The sequence below is a fragment of the Larimichthys crocea genome, unplaced genomic scaffold (genome assembly GCF_000972845.2).
Source record: "Larimichthys crocea isolate SSNF unplaced genomic scaffold, L_crocea_2.0 scaffold33, whole genome shotgun sequence".
Lineage (NCBI taxonomy): Eukaryota > Metazoa > Chordata > Actinopteri > Sciaenidae > Larimichthys > Larimichthys crocea.
The window spans coordinates 201853-228513 of record NW_020854355.1 but is presented as its reverse complement, the minus strand read 5'-3'; the positions used below and the strand labels follow the sequence as shown (position 1 = coordinate 228513).

The window sequence follows — 26661 nt, the reverse complement described above, 5'->3', positions numbered from 1 at the left end:
CCTAAAACTGTCCATGCTGTGTTTTAGTCCATGCTGGATGGAGTCTTGGCCGGGCATCTCCCTCTAAATTCTAAACAAGAACCTCTAAACTCTTAACAAGAACCTCTACACTCTTAACAAGAACCTCTAAACTCTTAACAAGAACCTCTAAACTCTTAACAAGAACCTCTAAGCTCTAAACAAGAACCTCTAAACTCTAAACAAGAAGGGATAATTAATTGCCAGTAACAGTGATTTTTCCAACACGTTCTTGTCAAATACCGCAGCCTGGTCAGCAGCTCTAGATTAAAGTAAAGACGTTGTAGGTAGCCCCAAAGTTACCAAAAAATAAACATCCAATGTCACACTATGTTACACTTTCAAAATAAAGCTTGCTAAGAAACAGTTAATTTAGGTTTACACACAAAAACTACCTGGTCAGGTTTAAGAACAGAAGTTTCACGCAGTAAACAAGCCTCAGTGAAAATACTGTTTATTTGACCGATCCATCTTCTCTTGTTCTTTAAACTACATCACATGACTTTGACATCAGAACATTACAGCAGAGAGGTGCTACCAGAACTGTTAGATGGTAACTTACAGCATAAAAGTTTGAAGGCAGCTAACCAAGCTGTTGAATTTGACACAATGGGCTCAAACTTTTAGAACTGAGTGAAGCACAGGTTGAACTGATGACAAAGAAAGAAACTGTTTGTTATAGTTTTGTTCAGATGTGATGATGTTGATGAAGCCACAGGCTGCACTAAATAGCTCCCTGACTCTTTTGACTGGATATCATGGTGTCTGTCACATCCTCAGTTGTTACTGTGAGCATTTCTCTGAGTGTTACTAAAATTAATAAATATAAGGATGTGACTTCTCTAACGGTAACATATACACACAGTATATGAAGCTGCAACATATGATTTACATCTGAAAAAAGTCTGTGCTGCCGTGTATCAGAAATGTACAAACTCATAATACATATTTATTGGTATCATGGAAATATATCTTAATGTAACTTATATATTAATTATATACTGAAAAATAATAATTAGAAGTGATGGCTCTGTTATTGTTGAGAGACATAAACTACATATATAATTTACAGCATGAATTATAATACTAAGTACTCAGTAATCAGCTCAGTGCTCCTGACACTGCATCTATAATTTTTACTTTATTTTAAGTTTATTTCCTTTTTTTTTGTTTCTTCAGTTTTTGTAACTTTAAATAAAAAAATATTTGTTGTTCGCTGCAATAAAACAAACAAACAAAATCAATATCTGAATATTAATCTGTCACGACTGAATGTTTACATTTCAGTGCTGGAAAGTAATGTAAGTAAAGTACAGTACAGTAGAGTACATTTACTTTATGTATTTTTTGATGGTAATACTTTTCTACTTGTAAACTGTTGAACGTAGGACTTTTATTTGTAACTACACTGTGGTACTAAAAGTACTAAAAGTAAAAGTACTTCCTCCAGGAACACCCGTACAACATGTATACTATTTAACACACTTTACTGTGTTTGTAATGAGTAAATAAGAAACAAGCGCACGTGGATTCTCTTTGAGGATCAACTGCTGATGTTCGACTAAAGTAACATAAAACTAACACGTGTGCTAAAATCATTTGAGCCGTGCTGTATTACCACTGGTCACTGTTCAGTCCTCCTGTTTTACTGTTTCACTAAATCAATAATTATACAACATAATTAACTTTGATATGATAATGATTTGACATAAACTGTGAACGACCATTGTCACTTTCAGGATATTTCTGCAGCTGCTGAACTTTGTCATTTTAAAAGATGTTTACAGACTCACGATCAGCTCAGTGAGTGTGTAGTCTGTAGTCAGGACACAATCTGTCTACAGACTACAGTCGGTGACACATTCCTGCCAACACACACACACACACACACACAAACCTAATCTTTAGTCTTAAAATCACAGTAGTAGAAGTCCCTGTAATGCAGGTTGTAAAGTTTTAAAATTTTACGTCCAAACCAAACAACCAAACACACACACACACACACACACACACACACACACACACACACACACACACACACACACACACACACACACACACAAACCTAACCCTAACCAAAAGTTTTAACCCTGAAATCACACCATGTCCCCATAATGTGAGCATGGATTCAGGCTGAGGTCCCCGTAATGCAGGTTTGTAATCTCAACCAAAAAAACACAAAATCAAAGAGGTAAAGTTTGTAAAAGTCCATCCAACATGTGAATCACCTCCATGGACAGACAGACAGACAGACAGACAGACAGACAGACAGACAGACAGACAGATAGACAGATAGATAGATAGATAGATAGATAGATAGATAGATAGATAGATAGATAGATAGATAGATAGATAGATGTTTTACCGGCAGTGAAAGTCAGATCCAACCATCTTGCTCTCTGTGGGTTTTTGTCTCTTCTGTTCCTGAAGGGGCGAGTCCAAACTACAGAAACAGGTTCTTCTCTCTCTCTCTGTGGCCCCGCCCCTCCCTGACCTGCCAGTCTCGGCTTGTCCCCCCCCAAAGTTTATTTCCTGCTTGTTGACAGAATGAGACGTGCAGGCCAGCAGCACCCTCTGGCGGCCCTCAGCAGGTACTGCATCACACGTAAAGATAAACAGTAGAAGAGTAATAAAGTGAACTTCTCATTATGGCCTCACTGATCTGAACTCATACTTTAAAACTGTTGGTAACAAGTCACAACAATGATGAATGAGGAATCTGCAGCACGGTTAAGCTGCTGTGGTCATGATGTGGTTACCATAGCAACTGTCCTATCTCAGAGACCCTGGAACAGACAGAGTGAGCGGGTCAGTCAGATGTTACTAGATTCAAAGTGAGACTTTTAGTTCTTCAGGCTCAATGTTTGAAGTTCATCATTTATCAGAGAATCATCACGTCCATTAGTACATCAATGCAACATGTTTGTACAGAGATGGACGGACTGCTTTTTGTCCTCTCAGCGTTCATTAGTTACTTTGAGTTTTTAGCAGCTTCTTAAAGCGATCAAGCATTTTTTATAGTTTGGGGTTCAAGGGTCGGAGCCACATCTTTGGTTTTAAGTCTGGATTTCAGTGCCAGTGATTTCAGAAGTGGAAGTTTGTGTGGAGCTTTACAGGTGATTAAATAACTAAAAAAATAATTCTACATTCAACTGGAAACCAGTATAACGTGTGAATTTGCCAGGTCAACTTCTTTTATTGCCTTTGTTAATTCTGTATTCTGTGTGTTCATCTTTCTTTTCCTTTCACCAGCATTATATGAAGTTATTTGTACTCGGATATAAGCTTTTAAGGATTCACACAAAATGTATGTCAGGGGTATCATTAAGCTCTAAGAAAAAGACTTTAAGCGAGTTTATAAATTTTGTAAAATGATCATCTGCCTGTTATTAGGGTGCCACATTCACTGAGGTGGCGTGTTCTCAGGAAAGTGAAGTTTCAATATGACTGGGCTGTGGTTGGATATTACTATACCAGAGTATTCTATACCTGTTACTATAGGGGTCAGTTTATTATCTAATAAGAAGTAGTCAATCCTAGTATATGGCTGATGTATTGGGGAGTAAAAGGAGTATTGGAGGTTGGCTTTACGTATCTCCATGGATCAAATATACCATATACCTTACAGAAGGAGTTAATGCATTGTGCTGATTTGCTTAATACATTGGATGTTGGCCCCCCCCCACAGAGCTTGAGGTGTTCCCTGTTCAACCAATGTGTCTTCTGTAAATAAACTATCTCTACTCCCTGGTCTCTCAAATGTGAAAATACCTTCATCCGTTTAGCTGGCTTACATTCCAGCTCATCAGTTCTGTGTCCATTCTGCTCGGATCCATGGTTGGTGCCATGTCAGGAGACCGTAGCCTGATGTCACCATTGCGCCCCTATGAAAGGAGGGGATCTGGGAAGGAAGGGAGGGGCATCACACACAGAGACACAGTCAATACATAACATATAACATTTATGAACGCTAACCTAAACATAATGCTCTTTAACGAGCTCTCTCGTGGCAACCAGTCCACCATCTCCTGCACACCAAGCCTAGCGTGTGCAGCTCCGTGCATATCACCCTCTCAATCTCAAAAGTATAACATCAGACTTATTCACCTAATGGGAAAAACAAACAGGGGGAGCGCTCAACACTGAGATCCTGAATAGGGCAAAGTAGTGAAGTAAAAATAAAAAGCAATACCATAGAGGGTAGGCAACAGTAGCCAAGGGGGGAACATTCAACCTTGGATAGAGTAAAACATGAGGGAGGACAACAATAGCTTCTGATGAGGATTATAAACATATACGTTATATATATATATATATACTGAAACCAAATAGTTTTCGAAGATTTCCGTTTGTCCGCCTTCTGGCATAATCACCAGCGTTGCCGGGTAATGCAGCCCGTATCTGACCCCCGTGCAGGTCCGCAGGAGGCTTCTTGCTTCTCTGAAGGCTGCTCTCTTACTGTTTACTTCCTGGGTGAAGTCCGGGAAGATTTGAATCCGCCCGCTCCGACCCTCGAGTGTTCTCTCCATTTCCCTCACCCTCCTCAGTATCTCCTCTTTCTCTGTGCAGTAATGACATCTCATTACGAATGCTCTCGGTGGAACTCCGTTCCTGTCTTGTCTTGCTCCGAGTGCTGTACACGTATGTTGTTGCATCGAGATCGTGCCTCGAGATCTTCACTCCGTGCCCTCATCTTCAGTATCTCCTTCTCCATTTCTTTCAGTCTTGTCCCCATGTTGGTTATGGTGTCGGACTGATGGTTTTGTCACCAATCAGCTTCACCTCCCTGTGTAGCAACTCAAACTGGGATTTCGTGCTCTCTTCCAAACTCTTGGTCCATTTTTTCATCCAGATCGGCATCTCTTTTTTTCTTTTTCTATCTCTTCCTTTCCTTTCTTTTCGCGATCTCTGTCTTTGTCTCCTCTCTGTATTTCGTAACCCCAACGTTGGCTTTTTTAAATCTCGGACATCGTATCCTTAGCCCACCGAGGTATGCCGTCAGCTTGTGATTGGCAAAGCACATCCGGAAGCCCCCATGTGGAAGATCACATTAACAAGGTGTGGTTCGGTCTACTGAAGGACTGTGGGCAGGTCCTGCTGTCCGAGAAACTGTTCATTCACTGTGTTATATTCCAGGTTTGGTCAGAAGTCTTCTTCTTCTCTTTCTGCTGAGCACAAAAAAGATGACTCAGATGCTGCAGCTTGTCAGTCTGAAGAACCAGACCAGCAGTGACTCACTGTAATACAGGCGGGCTCATTGCCTCGCTGTGTTGTTAATAAATCTAAAACAGGTTTAAAGGGGCTGCCTTGGCCCGTGGTCAGTCAGTGTGGTAACATCTGTGTGGAAGCTCTGCAGTAATCAAGAACTCTTTTTGTGGTCTTGTGTTTAGTTTGATTTGTGTTGGTTTGACAGCTCAACACACTGATGATGCATGGAGGCCTCCTTTAGCTTTGTGTGCCTCTCCCAGGATGAACTCCCAGGATCCTTCTGAACTGATGAAGCTGATCTTCAGGAGGAGAGATGGGTGGAAATGGCTCTGAACTGACTGTTGTAGTTCTCTCCAAACATCCTCAGCATGCCTCCACCCACTGGTAACTCTTCCCCTGTACCAGATCTTCTCTTGTGTTAGGACTCTGAACTCCTGCCAGAGCTGATGTATCATCAATCATCTCAGAGGCTGACCTGCTGTTACCTCTCGGAGTGGAGCTGAGTGTTAGGTGGAGGCAGGGACTGGACTCCACCTGTTTGTGTATCTTCTTCTCTTTCATTTCTTCTTGTCTTTTGTTGAATTTGTATTCTTCTTTTCATTTCTTGTAATTAATCATAATAATTTAATAATAATAATTGAATTTGAATATTTCTTGCATAAATCTTTCATTTATGTGTCTCATGTTTTTCATATGATGTCATTTTCCTCCACGCCTCCTCTTCATTTCCTTCATCGCTTCCTCTTTTTTATTTCCCTTGCTCTCTCTCTTTTATCCAATCCTGTCTGTTTCTCCTCCCCACACAGTCACCACCCTCCCTTCCTCCTCCATTATCCCTCCTCCTCCTCTCTCAGTCCGTCTCAGCTGTCCTTGGTGCTGCTTCTGTTTCAGATGAGGGCTGCAGTATTCTGCTGAGTAGCAGTGAGCCAGCATTCGCTCGCTCTGCCTCCCAGAAACGAGCCTGAGCGTCCTAGGAGACAAAAACTACATCGCCCACAGTCCTCCAGCCGCAGCCCAGACTGTTGCCTGGCCTGGAGCGAAGCCCTGTGGAACCCTGGGAGTTGTGGTCCTGCTAACCAGCTGGTGGTGAAGGCAGAGAGGGAGAGAGAGAGAGAGACGTGCCATGACAACCATCAGAGAGACAGGAAGGTGAGTTTATCGTCTGTTTGTGTTTTCCTGCTGGATATTTCAGCTCCTCTCTCCTCTCTCTTCTCTCCTCCCTCCTCCCTCTGGCGGTTCATCATTTTCTCCCTCCTATCTTTCTATCTCTCTCTCTCTCTCTTCTCTGACTGTACATCATCACTTTTTCATCCACCATTTTTTCCCCGTCTCCTCTTCTGCCAAACATCTTCCTCCGCTTCGTCTCTTTCAGTCTGACAATGCATTTTCCTGCTGAAGCTTCAGTCTTCTGGGAATAAGCTGTGTGCTTTGTTGTCAATGTTTGTCTCATTAGACCTGAGTGTGTGTGTGTGTGTGTGTGTGTGTGTGTGTGTGTATGATCATCTCCACCCAGTCTGAGAAGCAGCTAACAGATCAATCTAACATTCACTAAATGTCTGCTCACTTAAAAGCTGTGAATGTTCTTCAGTGCAGCAGAAAGACAGACACAGCATGACAGAGGACATCATGTCATCACACAACATGGGACAAGATGAAAAGACATGAGACGACATGAAAAGACACAGGATGACATAAAAAGACATAAAAATACACAGGACGACATAAAAAGACATGTAAAGACATGTAAAGACCTGAAAAGACATGGAAAGACACATGAAAAGACATGGAAAGACATGTGACAACGTGAAAAGACATGAAAAGACATGTGACGACATGAAAAGACATGTGACGACATGAAAAGACATGTGACGACATGAGATGACATGAAAAGACATGTGACGACATGGAAAGACATGTAAAGACATGTGACGACATGTAAAGACATGTAAAGACATGAGACGACATGTAAAGACATGTAAAGACATGAGACAACATGTAAAGACATGAGACGACATGAAAACACATGTGACGACATGTGACGACATGTAAAGACATGTGACGACATGAGATGACATGAAAAGACATGAAAAGACATGTAAAGACATGTGACGACATGTAAAGACATGTAAAGACATGAGACGACATGTAAAGACATGAGACGACATGAAAACACATGTGACGACATGAGATGACATGAAAAGACATGTGACGACATGAAAAGACATGAAAAGATATGTGACGACATGAAAAGACATGTGACGACATGAAAAGACATGTAAAGACATGTGACGACATGTAAAGACATGTAAAGACATGAGACAACATGTAAAGACATGTGATGACATGAAAAGACATGAAAAGACATGTGACGACATGAAAAGACATGGAAAGACACAGGACGACATGAAAAGACATGGGACAACATGTAAAGACATGAAAAGACATGTAAAGACATGAAAAGACATGGCACGGCATAAAAAGACATGAGACGACATGAAAAGACATAAAAAAGACATGGGACGACATGAAAAGACATAAAAAGACATGGAATGACATGAAAAGACATAAAAAAGACATGGGACGACATGAAAAGACATGTAAAGACATGGGACGCATGAAAAGGCATGAAAAGACATAAAAAAGACATAAAAAAGACATGGGATGACATGAAAAGACATGTAAAGACATGGGACGGATGAGAAGGCATGAAAAGACATAAAAAAGACATAAAAAAGACATGAGACGACATGAGACGACATGAAAAGACATGAAAAGACATAAAAAAGACATGGGACGACATGAAAAGACATGAAAATACATAAAAAAGACATGGGATGACATGAAAAGACATAGAAAAGACATAAAAAAGACATGGAATGACATGAAAAGACACGTAAAGACATGGGACACATGAAAAGGCATGAAAAGACATAAAAAAGACATGAGACGACATGAAAAGACATGTAAAGACATGGGACGGATGAAAAGGCATGGAAAGACATAAAAAAAGACGTGAGACGACATGAAAAGACATGAAAAGACATAAAAAAGACATGGGATGACATGAAAAGACATGAAAAGACATAAAAAAGACATGGGATGACATGAAAAGACATAAAAAAGACATGGGACGACATGAAAAGACATAAAAAAGACGTGAGACGTCAGAAAAGACATGACAAGACATAAAAAAGACATGGGATGACATAAAAAGACATGTAAAGACATGGGACGGATGAAAAGGCATGAAAAGACATAAAAAAGACATGAGACGACATGAAAAGACATGAAAAGACATAAAAAAGACATGGGACGACATGAAAAGACATGTAAAGACATGATGTGTTGTGGTCATCACGTCCATCTCTGTGTTTGTCCTTCGTTCTGCTGCTCATGTTCAGGTTCTTGCTGCCTGAGTACAGGATGTCCATCTGTCCATCTGTCCATCTGTCCGTCTGTGTACTGCTTACACAGTGGCTGCAGGGTGAGGCAGCAGATGGCCTTTCTGTTGGGCTACCTGCCACCTTCACTCCCCCCCTTCCTCCCGCTCCTCCTCCCTCCCCAGACTGATGTGAAGACGAGTCCTGAGGCAGGAGGTCAGGAGGGAGACGAGAAGACTGATGGTGTTGACTCAGTTCACAGAGAGGACAGAGATAAATGGACAGATTCATGTCATTTCTAAAACAGCTGATCAGAACCAACACGAGGAGACAGAACATCTGTTAGGGACGAGTTTCAGCGGCAAATAAATCCTGATTTGGATGTTTGGGACAAAATCTGATTTCTATGTTAATCAATGATTTCAATCAATGGTTCCAGTCAATGGTTCCAGTCAATGGTTCCAGTCAGTGGTCTGGTCATCAGTGTCCAGGGTGGTCACTCTGACAGTGGCGTCAGAACTTTTCAAAAGATTCAGACAGCCTCACAATGATGATTACACCTCAGTGGGATTTTTTGGGTTCTTTAAGGTTCTTTAAGGTTCTCATATGTCGTCAGTCAAACACTGCTGCTGGTCATCACATGACACTGTAGGAACACTTGTACATCCTGTCTGGAACAAGCAGCGTTCGAGGCAACAAGTGAACCCAAAGACTGCAGTTCCAGTGAGTCAGTCTCCATAAGTCCCCATGTTAAAATGTCTTCAGGCGTGATGCTCGAGGGGAACCTGCAGCATCATAGACTAAGGCGTGGAACCAAGCAGCAGAATTTGTTGAGCTGTTGGACTCAGTGCTGTCTTTCATCCATCTGTTACATTTTCTCTCAAACAGAAACTGCTGAGTCATGTCTGCTGGACTGGATGATACAGACAACGTATTCGGTGAGTATCTAAGTACATTTACTCGAGTACTGAAGTACATGTTTACAAGCCAACGCTTTATACAAGCTGAAGTCACTTTTCATGTCTGAACATTTCCAGTTCAGAGTTCTCTGACTTCTCTGACTCTGCGTTAATGAGCATGTATCACTGACAGTATAAAGAATGTTCATCTGTACTCGAGTATTTATTCTGATTACATTACTTCTGCTCAAAAACTAGGAGTCGACAACTTTGCTAACAGCCAATCATCATCCAGGTCCCAGCAGCAGCTGATATCACTGACTAGTCCAGCAGCAGTCAGCCCAGCTCGGCGTCTGTCTTTCAGCCTTTTATTTCACCAAGCTCTCACCTCTGAGCCTGGTTACATTGCACACTCGCCCAGCTCCGGTTCTGGCACGACACCGGCTCCACTGAGCTAACATTAGCTAACAGCAGCTACAATATATATTTGAACAGCATTCAGGACAGATGAATAAACGGCGTTCACAGACTGAGCAGTGTTTTTGTTCCATGCATCTATAGTGTCTGCGGTACGTGACAATGTTTCTTTAATGTTTCGGTGTTTGTCCTTCTCGTCTCTCTGGTCTCTCCATCCTCCTCTCCTTTATTAGATCTGTGTTTTCTCTCACCGCCGTTTCACCATCAGAACCACCAAAACCTTCATCTCCACCTTCATCTCTATTTCCACCTTCATCTCTATTTTCACCTTCATCTCTATTTCCACCTTCATCTCTATTTCCACCTCCACCTTCATCTCTATTTCCACCTCCACCTTCATCTCTATTGCTCTGCTTCTCTTCGTCTCCTTAGCTGCAGCTACGCTAACCTCTTTAGCTGCAGCTATGCTAACCACTTTAGCTGCAGCTATGCTAACCACTTTAGCTGCAGCCATGCTAACCTCCTTAGCAGCAGCTATGCTAACCTCTTTAACAGCAGCTATGCTAACCTCTTTAGCAGCAGCTATGCCAACCTCTTTAGCTGCAGCTATGCTAACCTCTTTAGCTGCAGCTATGCTAACCTCTTTAGCTGCAGCTACGCTAACCTCTTTAGCTGCAGCTACGCTAACCTCTTTAGCTGCAGCCATGCTAATGGCCCATAGCCCATATAGCCTCCCTCAAAGGACTCTGATTGGTCTGAACCACGTGTGCTACAGCGGTCTGGTTGGAGTTTGGTGTTAGTGACACGTTAACGCAGCATGGTGGGGTCATCGTAGGGTCAGGGTTCATCTCCCATAATGCCCTGCTGCCTGACTGTGACTGTGTTTCAGACCTGAACGAGGCGATCCCAGAGACCGAGCTCCTGGACAACAGCATCCAGAAGGGGCGGGCCCAGCTGTCCGTCAAGGCACGGAGGCACCGCCCCTCCAGGTCCCGTTACCGTGACAGCGTGAGCTCGACGGAGGGTGACGACAGCCTGGAAAGGAAGGTACAAAGAGACGAGGACCAATCAGTCCTCAGAGTGAGACAGACACCCATAATGCACCTGGATAGTATCTTATCACCTGGATAGTGACATCATCAAGACGTCATACCACAGATTTCAAAGGTGTGTGTGTGTGTGTGTGTGTGTGTGTGTGTGTGTCATCAGGACAGTCCAATACACTCTGCCCACTCACCTCTCCACCTGGCCATGCAAGGCTCCTCCCCCTCTCCTGATTCGCTGTTGTCTGTGCGAAGCCCCGCCTTCTCCTTCGACACATCAATGGTGAGACCAATCAGAGCTCAGGACAGGTTCATATGTGGTGAACGCTAATTAAGGGTAATTAACGCTAACCCCCAAAACAAATGGTCCCTCAGGGGCGTCGCTCTCCAGAGGATGAAGGAGCGTCATTGGCTGCTCCCCCGCGGGGGCGGTACCATCAGCTGACCAATGCCACGTCTCAGGAGGCTCTGGTGACTCCCAGCAGCTCGCCGTCCAGGTCCTGCCCCTCTGCCGACTGCTCACGAGTCTACATGAGGAGGAGCAGAAGGCCCGACAGTGAAGGTACACACACCTGAACACTTACCTGAACACACACCAGAACGCACATGAAAACACACCTAAACTCACCTGAACACACACCTGAACACTCACCTGAACGCACACCTGAACACACACATGAACACACACCTGAACACTCACCTGAACGCACACCTGAACACACACCTGAACACTCACCTGAACACTCACCTAAACACACACCAGAAACTCACCTGAACACTCACCTGAACACACACTTAAACACACACCAGAACACTCACCTGAACACACATGAAAACACACCTAAACTCACCTGAACACACACCTGAACACTCACCTGAACACACACCTGAAGACACACCTGAACACACACCTGAACACTCACCTGAACGCACACCTGAACACTCACCAGAACACTCACCTGAACACACACCTGAACACACACTTAAACACACACCAGAACACTCACCTGAACACACACCTGAACACACACTTAAACACACACCAGAACTCTTACCTGAACACTCACCTGAACACACACCTGAACACTCACCTGAACACTCACCTGAACACACACCTGAACACTCACCTGAACGCACACTTGAACACACCTGAACACACACCTGAACACACACCTGAACACTCACCTAAACACACACCAGAACACTCACCTGAACGCTCACCTGAACGCACACTTGAACACACCTGAACACACACCTGAACACTCACCTGAACACACACCTGAACACTCACCTGAACACACACCACTGAAACATGTTATTATGTCATTTGTACTAATGACTTCCTGTGTCTGTGTGTGTGTGTGTGTGTGTGTGTGTGTGTGTGTGTGTGTGTGTGTGTGTGTGTGTCAGTGTTGGTTTCTGACTCGAGTCGGGACACGAGTCCGGCTGATCCCGGGAGTCCGACTGTCGTCTTCGACAAGAAAACTAAGAGACGCTTCCTGGACCTCGGGTGAAACTCCCCCCCACACACACACACACACACACACACACACACTCACACACTGAACCTCTCACAGCTGAGCGTGTGTTAATGTGCCCTTCTCTCTGTCTGTCAGGGTGACTCTCAGGCGTTCATACATCAGAGTGAGGAAAGACAAGTCCAATAGACTGTCTGTGGGCAGCAGGTGGGTCACAACCAGAACCTCCACCTCAAACAGAACCTCCATCTCACACAGAAAGTCCATTTCAAACAGAACCTCCACCTCACACAGAACCTCCATCTCACACAGAACCTCCACCTCACACAGAACCTCCACCTCACACAGAACCTCCACCTCACACAGAACCTCCACCTCACACAGAACCTCTATCTGTCCTGATGTCTTCTGTCCTCAGAGAGCCATCTGAGAGTCCGTCTCGGTCTTCAGGGTCCTTCGTCCCGTTCTCCTGGTTCTCTGAAGGACGGGGGTCTCTGTCCTCCTCCGGGACTCCCCCCTGCTCCCCCAAAATCACCCCGCTGAGTTCTCCACGGCCACGCAAGTCTCACTCCCAGGTACACAACGTGACCGCCTCCATGGAAGCTTCCTGTAGGTTTTTCACAATAAAAGAGTTCCTTCAAGTTTGTTTTGATCTCCATGTTATCATTTTATGACGTTATTATCATGTTCCATGAACGTTTTTATTTGGTTTATTTCTGACAAATGTCCCCACAGACATTTGTGGGGACATTAAATAAATAAAACCTGGACGTAGTCTCCGTGACGTCCCCGCAGACTGTCTAAAACCTGGACGTAGTCTCCGTGACGTCCCCACAGACTGTCTAAAACCTGGACGTAGTCTCCGTGACATCCCCAATGTCTTCACATCTTTTGTCTTCTTACTGCAGGAGTCGGCGCTCAGTGAGGAGTTTTCTCCTCCTCACACTTCGTCCTCCACCTCTCCTCCAGTCGACTCCTCTAGATCGTCCCATCCGTACCACACCCTGTCCCAGTCCTCAGACGAGGTGAGTCCACCAACTTCACCTACAGGACCATGTTTAACGTCCCTTTTAAACAGGAAATACAGTTCTGTTTACTTCCTCATTTTTACATGCTTCTTCCTCCTCTTCTTCCTCCTCCTCCTCCTCCTCCTCCTCCTCAGCCCTTTGATGACCCGTCCTGTCCGGTGTCTTTGTGGACGACTCAGCAGGTCTGTCAGTGGCTCAAAGGACTCAACATGGAGCAGTATGTCCCAGAATTCAGTGCGAGAGACATCGACGGACGGGAGCTGCTGCAGCTGGACGGCAACAAGCTGAAGGTGAGGATGATGATGTCAACATGATGTCATCATGAGGAAAAGTTGGACAGTTGACCTCTCTGACCTCTGACCTCTGCAGGCCCTGGGCGTGCTCAGTTCGTCTGACCGCGGCGCTCTGAAGCGTCGCATCAAAGAGATTCAGAGTGCGGCAGAGAAGGAGAGGAAAGCTTTGGACAAGATGGAGAGACAGAAAGAGAAACAACGAAGACGAGACCAGGAGCAGCGCCGGAACTGACCAACGCCGGGGGAGACAGAGACAGCTCTCTGTGTGTCCAGACATCCTGGAAAGTCCTGACAAGTCCTGGAAAGTCCTGGAAAAGGACACATGGAGCTCCGTCCTGGTTGATATTTTTCAGGCTGTGTTTCTTTAAAGTGGTATGGTGGCCCTGAAAGTCCAAACAGTTTTTATTTACTGAACAGAAGTCCTTCTATTTTGTCCTTTGGGGACACCGTTACACTTTAAAGGTCTCCTGCGGTGCTCGCTATCCCACAATCCACTGCACGACAGGTGTGTTCAGGTGCGTTCAGGTGCTCTTTGTTCACCATCACAGGAAGTAAATCTGGTTGGAAGCAAAGAAACTAAAGAACCTGAATGATTTGATTTTATTCAGAATTTGTCTGATTTGATTTAAAATTCAAAAACAAAAGATCAGATTTGATTGGTTGAATTCAGAAAACATTGATGATGAATCGTCCAATTAGGTTACATCCTGTTTCCCTTCTTTGCCTTCATTAAAGCACCTGAACACATCGTGGCAGGTTTGTTAAGCCACGCCCCTTCAAAGGACACGCCCCCACACGAGGAGGAGGCGATGCCTGAGCTGAAGAGGAAGTGATGAAACAAAGAAGTCAGACTTTAAGATGACGAAGCATCGACTCACCTCTGACCTCTGACCCCGACAGTGAAATCATTTCAATAAATAAATCTGACAAAGTTTTTAGAAAGGCTTTGTTTTTTCACACACACACAAATAAAGAATTACAAATTAAACTTTTATTCTCATTAATTTTGCTGCAAAATAAATTAAATAAAACAACTTCCTGTTCAAACACACACGTTTCTCTGACATCATCACTCTTGTTGCTTAACTTAAGAAACTTTTTACTTCCTGTTCTTGTCTGTCTGTCTGTCTGTCTGTCTGTCTGTCTGTCTGTCTGTCTGTCTGTCTGTCTGTCTGTCTGTCTGTCTTCTGAGCCTCCTGTGCTCCTCCAAAATAAAAGCATCCAGACAAACAGTTCAATAACTGGGGGTGTCACAAGATGATTTTCAGAACTCAAATCAATCAAATTTAAAAACTTTTAGAAACAGAATATTCTTACATTCCACAATTGTAACAAAACATAAAAAGTAGATACATTTAAAAAGTTTGGGAAGCTCTGCAATAAATAAAGAATAAATATCAGAAATAAATAAAAACATTATAAAAACATTATACAAACATTATACAAACATTATACAAACAGTCAAGTGTTTGCTCCTTTAACTGCTCGTGTCACAAACATTCAAATACGAACGTAGAAATAACGTTGCTGCAACGTTTTGGTGAAGTTAAAGAGAGCGGCAGCACCAACACAATGCATTTCATGTAGCAGCTTCACAATAAAAGCCTAGTTCACCAATGGAGAGGCTTTTATTGTGAAACCTAGACAACAGGAAGCGCTGACTGTTACATTTGATCGATTCGACTGATTTGTTCTTTCCGTTCAGCGACTGATCTCATCCAGAGACGTTCTGAGAAGCCCTGAGACGTCCTGAGATGTCCTGAAGGCATCCTGAGAAGCCCTGAGACATCCTGAGAAGCCCTGAGACGTCCTGAGACGTCCTGAGAAGCCCTGAGAAGCCCTGAGATGTCCTGAGACGTCCTGAGAAGTCCTGAGAAGTCCTGAGACGTCCTGAGACATCCTGAGAAGCCCTGAGACGTCCTTAGACGTCCTTAGACGTCCTGAGAAGCCCTGAGACGTCCTGAGACGTCCTGAGACGTCCTGAGAAGCCTTGAGACGTCCTGAAGGCGTCCTGAGAAGCCCTGAGACGCCCTGAGAAATCCTGAGATGTCCTGAGACGTCCTGAGAAGCCCTGAGACGTCCTGAGACATCCTGAGAAGCCCTGAGAAGCCCTGAGACGTCCTGAAGATGTCCTGAGAAGCCCTGAGAAGCCCTGAGACATCCTGAGAAGCCCTGAGAAGCCCTGAGATGTCCTTAGACGTCCTGAGAAGCCCTGAGACATCCTGAGAAGCCCTGAGACGTCCTGAGAAGCCCTGAGATGTCCTTAGATGTCCTGAGAAGCCCTGAGACGTCCTGAGAAGCCCTGAGATGTCCTTAGACGTCCTGAGAAGCCCTGAGAAGCCCTGAGACGTCCTGAGAAGCCCTGAGATGTCCTGAGACGTCCTGAGAAGCCCCGAGACCTCCTGAGACGTCCTGAAGGCATCCTGAGACATCCTGAGAAGCCTTGGGACGTCCTGAGAAGCCATGAGACGTCCTGAGAAGCCCTGAGAAGCCCTGAGATGTCCTGGAGGCGTCCTGAGAAGCCCTAACAGAGGACATGTCACGTTTGTTGGTTCTTCAGCAGCTGCAGGTTTCGGGTATCGGACAGGTTCAGACCTGCAGATCTCAGATCAGCTCTAATTCCTGGAAAGTTTTTAAATTCCTGATGGTTGTGTGATGGTTGTGTGATGGTTGTCTGAGTGTTTCAGGCGTCCCCGTCCTGTCGGAGACGTCATCAGCTGTCTGTCCAGGTCCCAGGTGAACACAGCGTGGGCGGGGCTTAGCGGGGCCTTTGTGTGGCGGCGGCTCTCAGGCTGCGAATCATGTCGTGACAGAACGACCGGAGCTGCGTCAGCGTCAGGTGGACCGCCACCTGGACCTCGTAGTCTCCATGGAGACGGGAGGCCAGGTTCGGACTATGGTTCTGTTCAGCGGCGCCGCCGAGCTGAGCCACCTCCTTCATCTGAAACACGGGAACAGAGTCAGCTGTTAGCGTGGGAGCAGCCAATCACAGGCGAGCGACGGAGCGGGTGTGTGTCAGGTGTGTTACCTTGTTGACGTGTGTCAGCAGGTCTCTGAGGTCAGCGCGCAGGTCGCTCAGCCCGCCCACTCGCTCACACAAAACTCCCAGCAGCCCCTGGTACAGCTGGCTGCCCGCCGCCATACGACTCACACAGACGTCCTGCAGGGGGCGACACACACTTTAGAAAAACTCCCTCACCCTCCCTCACCGCCTCTCACCCTCCCTCACCCTCCCTCACCGCCTCTCACCCTCCCTCACCGTCCCTCACCGCCTCTCACCCTCCCTCACCGTCCCTCATCCCTCCCTTCACCCTCATCACCGTTCCCTCCTACCTCCCTCCACCGCCCTCACCCTCCCTCACCCTCCCTCACCGCCTCCTCACCCTTCACCTCACCGGCTCTCACCGCTCCTCACCCGCCCTCACCCTCCTCACCTCCCTCACCCTCTCACCGTCCCTACTTCACCCTCCTAACCGCCTCTCACCCTCCCGAACCGCCTCTAACCCTCCCTACCCCACTCACCCTCCCTCACCCTCCACACCGCCTCCATCGCTCGCCTCTCACCCGTCCCTCACCCTCCCTCAACCCGTCCCTCACCCTCAATCACAGTCCCTCGCCGCCTCTCACCTCCCTCCACCCTCCCTCACCGTCCCTCGCCGCCTCGCTCACCCTCCCAACATTCCACTCCCCTCCATCAACCGCCCTCCCTCAACCGCTCTCATCCCTCACACTCTGACTCACGTACCCTCAACCCTGCTCATCACCGCTCTCACTCCACCGCCTTCACCCTCCTCACCGCCCTCACCTCATACCGTCCTCACCCTCATCACCGCCCCCACCCCTCCCTCAACCTCCCTCACCCTCCTCCTCACCGTCCCTCACCCTCACACCGCCCCTCACCCTCCCTCCCCCTCCCTCACCCTCCCTCACCCTCCTCACCCCCTCACCCCCGTCCCTCACCCTCCTCACCGCTCTTCTCACCCCCCTCACCGTCCTCTCACCCTCCCTCACCCCATCTCACCGTCCCTCACCCCCTCACCGTCCCTCACCGTCCTCCCTCACGTCTCTCACCCTCCCTCAACCGTCCTCTCACCCTCTCACGCTCTCCTTCCCTCACCGTCTCTCACCCTCGCCCTCACCGTCCTCACTGCCCTCCACCTCATCACCGCCTCTCACACGCCTCCTCCACCGTCACCTGTCACGTCCCTCAACCGCTCTCACCATCCCACACCGTCCCTCACTGTTCCCTCACCGCCTCTCACCCTCCCTCACCGTCTCACCCCCTCCCTCACCGTCTCACCCTCCCTCACCGCCTCTCCCTCCCTCACCGCCTCTCACCCTCCCTCACCGCCTCTCACCCTCCCTCACCGCCTCTCACCGTCTCTCACCCTCCCTCACCGTCTCTCACCCTCCCTCACCCTCCATCACCCTCCCTCACCCTCCCTCACCGTCTCACCCCCTCCCTCACCGCCTCTCACTGCCTCTCACCCTCCCTCACCCTCCATCACCGTCCCTCACCGTCTCTCACCCTCCATCACCGTCCCTCACCGCCTCTCACCCTCCCTCACCCTCCATCACCGCCTCTCACCCTCCCTCACCCTCCATCACCGCCTCTCACCCTTCCTCACCGCCTCTCACTGTCCCTCACCCTCCCTCACCGTCTCACCCTCCCTCACCGTCTCACCCCCTCCCTCACCGCCTCTCACCCTCCCTCACCGTCTCACCCCCTCCCTCACCGCCTCTCACCGTCCCTCACCGTCTCTCACCGTCCCTCACCCTCCCTCACCCTCCCTCACCCTCCCTCACCGCCCCTCCCCCCGGCAGCATACTGACCAGCGTGAAGCGTTCGGACAGCGGTTTGAGGACGGGGGCGGCGGGGATGTCCAGTGATGTCATCATCATCTGCAGGTTGGCTGTGTGGGCGGAGTCGAGCGTCAAACCCTGAGGAGAGCGGCAGGTTATTAACACATGAAGAAGAAGAACGGCCAATAGGAGACGAGCTGAGGCAGCCAATCAGATCTCAGGGTCACCTGCGTGTGGATGGTGGCGGCGTGCACGGTGGGGATGTCTCTCAGGATTTTCTCCACCAGCGTCTTCGCTCGCTCAGCCGCCTCTCTGAACGCCGGCAGGGGGCCGGACGAGCTGATGGGAGCTGATTGGACTGCAAACAGGAAGTAGTGGAGCAGGATGATGGCTGGAAGAAGAAGAAGAAGAAGAAGAGTTCAGACGGGCGCCATCATCAGCAACGAACTTTAGAATAATTATTAACCAGCTGACTAATTAACGTGTCTGTTGACACATGACATAAAACACAGAAATAAGAAATCCACGCTAACATCATGGCTGCAAACCCACCAGGAATGTTTCAGGAACGTTTCAGGAACGTTTCAGGAACGTTTTTCCCTCCAAACTTCAACTGTCAGACTTGGTCATTTTTCTGATTCATGTTCCTTTAAATATGAAAATATGCTGCTAACAGGATGTCAAATGTTCCGTGTGCACTGCCGATCTGGTCAGACACAGGAACAACATAGAGAATCCTGAGGATTTTCAAAATAAAACACCTCCTGCAAACTTCAGATGCAGCATATTTACATATTTATTAACATGAACCAGAGAAACGACCAAATCTGAATCTAAAGTCTGGAGGGAGAAACGCTCCTGAAACATTCCTGAAACATTTCTAAAACGTTCCTGAAACGCTCCTGAAACATTCCTGAAACATTCCTGAAATGCTCCTGAAACATTTCTAAAACGTTCCTGAAACGCTCCTAAAACATTCCTGAAACATTCCTGAAACACTCCTGAAACATTCCTGAAATGCTCCTGAAACACTCCTGAAACGTTCCTGAAACGCCCCTGAAACATTCCCGAAACGTTCCTGAAACGTTCCTGGTGGGTTTGCAGTCAGAGCAGAAGAAGTGCATCGTGGAGTTTGTTAGTCCGTACTGTTATTTTTGGCCCTAATGGCCCTCCATACATGATAGGTGAGTCCAGGTGAGCTGAAGTGTGCAGGTCTGCTACAGGTTAGTTAAAGTTAGTCAGTCTGAGCTCAGGTAAGGCTCAGGTAAGGCTCAGGTAAGGTACAGCTGGTCCTCACCTCTCAGGCTCTTCATGTCTGTCAGGGCGGCTGTCTGTGTCTCGGTGTCGGTGTCGGTGTCGGTGTCGGTCCGCCAGTGAACTCGGTAAATTCTCCTTCAGCTTCCATTTGCAGCAGTTTGGACCTTTTATCTGCACGCGCCGCTCTGGGGGTTTCCGTTACGGCCTCCGACATCACCGTCACGAACCGGAGTCATCCCGTTAAATCCCGAAGTGACGAAGCTTGTGAAAAACTTGTTGCGTCATAACCAAACGTAAAAATCCGCGCGGTGCGCAGACCGAGATGCGCAGATTGCACACACGGAAACCTGCGGCGGGTTTACCTGCTATTGGTAAAACACGTGACCTCACACCTTGACGTCGTCATTCAGTTCAAAGAGTTTGGGAAGAAAACAGAAGAGTGTGTGTGTGTGAGTGTGTGAGTGTGTGAGAGTATGTGTGTGAGTGTGTGAGTGTGTGAGAGTATGTGTGTGTGTGTGTGTGAGTGTGTGCGTGTGTGTGTTCAGCTTCACTTCCTCCTTGAAGAAATCCTGGAAAAGTTGTGAGTCAAACATGTTTCAGATGAATGTTGAAATCAATGATGGAAAAAAACTGACACACACACACACACACACACACACACACACACACACAATATGATGTTCCATTTTTTATTATTACTAATTCATGTTTGTTTTACATTATGTTAATATGTTTGTATATACACACAGTTCATACATGATCTAAACTGTGCTGACGATACTTTGATTTAAATAAATGTTCAATATTTATCAGGTTTTAATTTAAATTTATCTCAGGTTCGTTTAATGTATATTTAATGTTTGTTTAACGTTTGTTTAATGTATATTTAATGTAATGTTTGTTTAATGTATATTTAATGTTTGTTTAATGTATATTTAATGTTTGTTTAATGTATATTTAATGTTTGTTTAACGTTTGTTTAATGTATATTTAATGTTTGTTTAATGTATATTTAATGTTTGTTTAATGTATATTTAATGTTTGTTTAATGTATATTTAATGTTTGTTTAACGTTTGTTTAATGTATATTTAATGTAATGTTTGTTTAATGTATATTTAATGTAAAAAAAACTGCTGCTGACACACACACACACCACCCACACACAACACACACACAACACACACACACCACACACACACACACAACACCCACAACACAACATTATATGATGTTCTGTTCCATTTTTTTTTTTTATTCTTACTAATTCATGTTTGTTTTTTACATTCTGTTAATATTGTTTGTATATACACACAGTTCATACATGATCTCAACTGGGTGCGATTACGTTGAGTTTGTTAAATAAAGGTTCAATAGTGTAGTAAGGTTTTAATTTTACATTTATCTCAGGTTTCGTTTAACAGGTTCTTCGTGTAAGTATCATGTAATGTTTTTAACGTTTGTTAATTTTGTTTTCTAATATATTTAATGTTTGTTTAAGTATTATTTAATGTGTGTTTTTTTAACGTTTTGTTTAATGTATTATTAAATTGTTGTAATGTTTGTTTTATTTTTTAAATTATATTTAATGTTTGTTTAACGTTTGTTAATGTATATTTAATGTTTTGTTTAACGTTTTGTTAATGTATTTATTTAATGTTTTGTTTTTAATTATATTAAGTGTGTTTAACGTTTTGTTTAATGTATATTTACTGAACGATGTTAATGTATATTAATGTAATAATTGTTTGTTAATGTTGTATATTGAATGTTGTTTAACCGTTTGTTTACTGTGATTTAACGTGTGTTTTTTTAGTTTGTTTATTGTTGTGTTTAATGTCTATTTAATGTTATTTAATGTTTTGTTTTTAATGTATATTTAATGTAATGTTTGTTTAAAATATTTATGTTTGTTTAATGTATATTTAATGTTTGTTTTAATGTATATTAATGTGTGTTTAACGTTTGTTTAATTCATATTTAATGTAACGTTTGTTTATTAATGTTATATTTAAGTATATTAATGTTTGTTTAAGTATATTTCATGTTGTTTAAACGTTTTGTTTAAATGGTATTAACGTGTGTTTAATGTATATTTAATTGTAATTTAATGTTGTTAATGATATTTATGTTTGTTTAACGTTTGTTTAATTGTATTTAAACGTGGTTTAATGTATTATTTAATGTCTATTTTAATTGTTGTTTAATGTATATTTTTTAATGTTTGTTTAAGTATATTTAATGTTTGTTAACGTTTGTTTAATGATATTTAACGTTTGTTTACTGTTATTTAATGTTTGTTTAATGTCTATTAATGGTTTACGTTGTTTTGTAATGTAATTTAATGTTGTTTGATGTATATTTAATGTTTGTTTAATGTTATATTTATGTTGTTTAAGTGTTTCATGTATATTTACTGTTCGTTTAATGTTATATTTAATGTTTGTTAATGTATATTTAATGTAATGTTTGTTTAAGTATATCTAATGTTTGTTTAATGTTATATTAATGTTTGTTTACACGTTTGTTTAATGTATATTAATGTTTAACGTTTGTTAATTTATATTTAAGGTGTTTAAGTTTGTTTAATGTCATTTAATTTTTGTTTAAACGTTTGTTTAATGTATATTTTAATGTTGTTTAAGTCTGTTTAATGTATATTAATGTTTGTTTAATGTATATTAAATGTTTTGTTTTAAACGTTTTGTTTATGCTATATTAAATGTTTGTTAACGTTTGTTTAATGTTATGGTTAATGTTGTTTAATTGTAAATGTTTGTTTACTGTTATAATTTACTGTTTGTTAATGGATTATTACATGTTAATGTTTTAAACATATTTAATGTTGTTGTTTAAATTGTCTACTTTAAATGTTTGTTAATATATAGTTTTAAAGTCATTTAATGTAATGTTTGTTAATGTGGTATCAGTTAAAGTATTTGTCTTTTTATTTCTTTCATTTCCTGTGCAGAGGAGGAAACCCTCATCAGACCTCGTGCAGTAAAAGTCTTGTGGAGGAAAATGTCAGAGGAGTTTGTTCTGGTTGATTCACACAATAAGAGTCTCTCTGTATGATGGTTATTGTAATGACGATTGACTCATGAACTGTTCAAGCAGTGCCGACTGAGGAGGCGGAAATACTAGTTGTGAAAATAACAACAAAACGTCACGGAGACTACGTCCAGGTTTTAGACAGTCCTGCGGGAGTTCCACGGAGCTACGTAAGGTTTAGACACGTCTGCGGGGACGTCCGGGAGACTACGTCCAGGTTTTAGACAGTCTGCGGGGACGTCACGGAGACTACGTCCAGGTTTAAGACAGTCTGCGGGGACGTCACAGAGACTACGTCCAGGTTTTAGACAGTCCGCGGGGATGTCACGGAGACTATGTCCAGGTTTTAGACAGTCCGCGGGGACGTCACGGAGACTACGTCCAGGTTTTAGACAGTCTGCGGGGCGTCACGGAGACTATGTCCAGGTTTTAGACAGTCCGCGGGGACGTCACGGAGACTACATCCAGGTTTTAGACAGTCCGCGGGGACGTCACGGAGACTACGTCCAGGTTTTAGACAGTCTTAGTGTGGATCACTGCCTGATTCAGAGGATTTTGGGTTGTTTGGAGGTTTATTAGACGTTATGAAATGTTTGTGTGGTTACAGCTGGAGGAGCTCAGAGTGAAGGATGCTGGGAAAATGCTTTGAACTGACGTCAGAAACATTTTTGGAAACTTTGTTTCTGTTTGTTTTTGTCTGTCCGTCTCTGAGACTGTCTGTCCGTCTCTGAGACAGTTCTGTCTGTCTGTGGAGGTTTGACTGATCCGAGTGTCTGATTGGCTCGTGGAGCGTGACGTGGGGCTCCGGTTTCCCAAAAGTTGAATCTGACTCAACTTCTCTCCCGCACGCCGGCAACGTTTTTTGCATCAACGTTGCGTTGCGGGCGCCTCCACTGAAACGAATGAAAACACGCCGCCGACGTCCCTCTTCCTGTCTGAACGTGGACACCGACTTCCAGGTCACAGGAAGGACAGAGGAGACAAGGACACAGAGAAATGAGTCCACTTCCTGTTGTCATACCGTGGCAACAAAGAATGTGACATTATGAAATGACTACGTTACCCAGAATTCCACAGACACAGAGGCGTAAAGAAAACGTGGTTTTTATTTGAGAGAAACAGTTCAGGGGTCACCAGAGAGTGAAGAGGGGCATTGTGGGTAATAACTGTACTAACATGAGCGTGCAAACACACACACACACACACACACACACACACACACACACTTCCTGTCTGCACAGGAAGTCAACAGAGGGGATCATGGGAAGCTGTCGTCGTCGTCTTCGGCCATTTCTTTGGCGAACTCCAGATCCTGCTGCTCGCGCTCCCGACGCTCCTGAACGCACCACGGACACACAAACACAACGAGGGATGAAATCACCACACTGTGTGTGTGTGTGTGTGTGTGTGTGTGTGTGTGTGTGTGAGTGTGAGTGAGAGTGTGTGTGTGTGTGTGAGTGTGAGTGAGAGAGAGAGTGTGTGTGTGTGTGTGTGTGTGAGAGAGTGAGTGAGAGAGTGTGTGTGTGTGAGAGTGTGTGTGTGTGTGTGTGAGAGAGAGTGTGTGTGTGTGTGAGTGTGTGTGAGTGTGAGAGAGTGTGTTACCTCTGCTGACTCCAGGTCTTTGTTGTAGGCTTTAGGAGGAAACCTCATGGCCTGCAGGAGAAACACACGTGAACATCAACCATCCTGATCACATGACAACTCAGGTGTGTGTGCTACCTTCACAGACATGTTGTGGATGTCTCAGGTGATTCTCAGGTGTGTGTGTTACCTTCACAGACATGTTGTGGATGTCCAGGCAGAAGGAGATCCTCTGGTGAAAAGCCAGCTGAGGCTCTCTGGTCCCGTAGATGTCCATGGTCTCTTTTGATTGGACGAAGCCCTTCTCGTGGTTGATGCTTGCTTCGATCACGCCGTCACGGATCGCCTGGAGGACAGAAGTCGTCTGTTTAACCTGAACAGGTATGTCTCAGGTCGGGTTGTGCTCTCACACTGGGTATTTTCTTGTTACCTTGGCGACGATGAACTCGGCATCCTCCGGGCTGTCGAGCTGAAGCTTCTGAGCGATGTCAGCCAGAGAGATCCGAGAGTACGACAGGCTGATCATACGCACACCTAACACACACACACACACACACACACACAGAACAGGCTGTAGACACACACAGTCAAAGTGAGGTGAGGTGAGGGGAGGTGTCCTGTGATTGGCTCACCTGTCTTGATGACGTTGTGTCTCAGGCGGATGATGAGTGTGTACGTCCCGTCGGTCTGAAACTTCTCACCAAACTGCTCCAACGCCTGGTTAAACTTCGCCAGGTTACCTGTCCTCACGGCTGACACACACACACACACACTTCAGTATTTTTCCCAAGGACACCTCAATAAGCAGACTGGAGGGGATCGAACCGCTGATCTTCTGATCAGTGGACGACCCGCTCTACCTCCAGAACATAATGAGATGCAGATTTATGTAAATGAGCTGTCAGCAGTCACTGACCCTGAGTCAGCAGGAAGTACGGCATCAGCGACCTCTTCAGTGACGGCTGCCTGAACTGAAGTCTGTCAGGAATCTCCCCCAACAACAACTCCACCACGATCAGCAGCTTGTGCACCTGAGGGGGGAGGAGGAGGAGGAGGAGGATAAGGAGGAGGAAGGTAGGAGGAGGAGGAGGAAGAGGAGGAAGGTAGGAGGAAGAGGAAGGTAGGAGGAAGAGGAGGAGGATAAGGAGGAGGAAAGTAGGAGGAGGAGGAAGAGGAGGAAGGTAGGAGGAAGAGGAGGAGGAGGATGAGGAAGAGGAGGAGGAAGGTAGGAGGAAGAGGAAGAGGAGGAGGAAGAGGAAGGTAGGATGAAGAAGAGGAAGAGGAGGAAGAGGAGGAGGAAGAGGAGGAGGAAGAAGAGGAGGAGGAAGAAGAGGAGGAGGAAGAAGAGGAGGAGGAGGAGGAGGAGGAGGAAGAAGAGGAGGAGGAAGAGGAGGAAGGTAGGAGGAAGAGGAAGGTAGGAGGAAGAGGAGGAGGAGGAGGAGGAAGAGGAGGATGAGGAAGAGGAGGAGGAAGAGGAGGAGGAAGGTAGGAGGAAGAGGAGGAGGAAGAGGAGGAGGAGGAAGAAGAGGAGGAGGATGAATGTAGGAGGCTTAGTACGTCTTAGGTCATACTTATTCTGAAGCGGAGGATTGAGTTTGCGTTTACCCGTGTGTGTGTGTGTTACGTTTTTTTGTGGTGTTCGCCTGTTTTTTTGTTTGTTTTACTGCGTGTGTGTGTTTTTGGTGTGTGTTACGTGTATGTTTGTTAGCATGTGGTGTGTGGTGTTACTGTGTGTGTGTTTTACAGTTTGTGTGTGTGTTACATTGTGGTGGTGTTACAGTGTATTTGGGTGTGTTACCGTCTGTTTTGAAGCTACAGCACGGTGTGTGTGTGTGTGTGTGTTTTACCGTCCTGTTGAAGCCCACAGCCAGTAATATGTGTGTGTGTGTGTGTTATCCGTCTGTTTGAGCTACAGCACTGTGTGGTGTGTGGGTGTTGTGTGGTGTGTTACCGTCTGTTTGAAGCCCACAGCAGCGTGTGTGTGTGGTTACCGTTGTTTTTGAGCCAAAAAAAAAAAAAAAAAAACAGCACTGTGTGTGTGTGTGTTTAACTGGTGTGTGCGTGGTTACAGTGTTGTGTGTGTTTACCGTCCTTTTTGAAGCCTACAGCACTGTGGGGTGTGTGTGTGTGTGTGTGTTGTGGTTACCGTCTGTTTGAAAGCTAAGCACTGTGGGGGTGTTGTGTGTGGGTGTGTGTTGGTGGTTACC

At 45.2% G+C, this 26661-nt stretch overlaps 4 protein-coding genes across 8 annotated transcripts in view; 1 reads left to right on the top strand and 3 right to left on the bottom strand.

Moving 5' to 3' along the window:
- LOC104939592 (rho GTPase-activating protein 27) overlaps positions 1–5171 on the bottom strand; it is a 37328-nt gene extending 32157 nt beyond the window's left edge. The window contains exons 1-3 of one of the 2 annotated variants that reach the window (XM_027276252.1): positions 4392–5171; positions 3790–3919; positions 2384–2612 (exon numbers count right to left, since the gene is read on the bottom strand). The gene's annotated coding sequence lies outside the window, so the exon portion shown is untranslated. The remainder of the gene's footprint in view (positions 1–2383; positions 2613–3789; positions 3920–4391) is intronic. The other variant, XM_027276251.1, reaches the window with a different exon arrangement.
- Positions 5172–6078: 907 nt separating this feature from the next.
- samd14 (sterile alpha motif domain containing 14) lies at positions 6079–14695 on the top strand. Of its 3 annotated transcripts, XM_027276253.1 has the most exons (11): positions 6079–6375; positions 9495–9544; positions 10812–10969; positions 11132–11248; positions 11341–11527; positions 12376–12475; positions 12582–12650; positions 12862–13018; positions 13352–13468; positions 13606–13761; positions 13841–14695. In XM_027276253.1, the coding sequence occupies exons 2-11, from the start codon at positions 9508–9510 to the stop codon at positions 13994–13996; spliced, it is 1254 nt and encodes a 417-aa protein (XP_027132054.1). In that variant the 5' UTR covers positions 6079–6375; positions 9495–9507; the 3' UTR covers positions 13997–14695. The 3 variants fall into 3 exon arrangements, with proteins under 3 accessions (XP_027132054.1, XP_027132056.1, XP_027132055.1); XM_027276255.1 differs by lacking the exon at positions 9495–9544 and having other exon boundaries at positions 6080–6375; XM_027276254.1 differs by lacking the exons at positions 6079–6375; positions 9495–9544 and adding an exon at positions 9917–10074.
- Positions 14696–14740: 45 nt separating this feature from the next.
- On the bottom strand, positions 14741–20305 carry csf3b (colony stimulating factor 3 (granulocyte) b). Its single transcript, XM_010747018.3, has 5 exons — positions 19865–20305; positions 18795–18958; positions 18598–18705; positions 16793–16924; positions 14741–16705 (listed from the first exon to the last, which is right to left on the bottom strand). Exons 1-5 carry the CDS (start codon positions 19878–19880, stop codon positions 16523–16525), a joined length of 603 nt encoding a protein of 200 aa, XP_010745320.1. The 5' UTR covers positions 19881–20305; the 3' UTR covers positions 14741–16522.
- Positions 20306–23979: 3674 nt separating this feature from the next.
- The window catches only part of psmd3 (proteasome 26S subunit, non-ATPase 3), a 9123-nt gene continuing 6441 nt past the window's right edge, over positions 23980–26661 (bottom strand). Inside the window, exons 7-12 of one of the 2 annotated variants that reach the window (XM_027276257.1) lie at positions 25371–25485; positions 25087–25206; positions 24885–24988; positions 24645–24800; positions 24476–24526; positions 23980–24209 (exon numbers count right to left, since the gene is read on the bottom strand). In XM_027276257.1, coding sequence (XP_027132058.1) covers positions 24132–24209; positions 24476–24526; positions 24645–24800; positions 24885–24988; positions 25087–25206; positions 25371–25485 — 624 coding nt within the window. In that variant the 3' untranslated portion in view covers positions 23980–24131. Of the gene's footprint in view, positions 24210–24475; positions 24527–24592; positions 24801–24884; positions 24989–25086; positions 25207–25370; positions 25486–26661 lie in introns of both variants that reach the window. The other variant, XM_027276258.1, reaches the window with a different exon arrangement.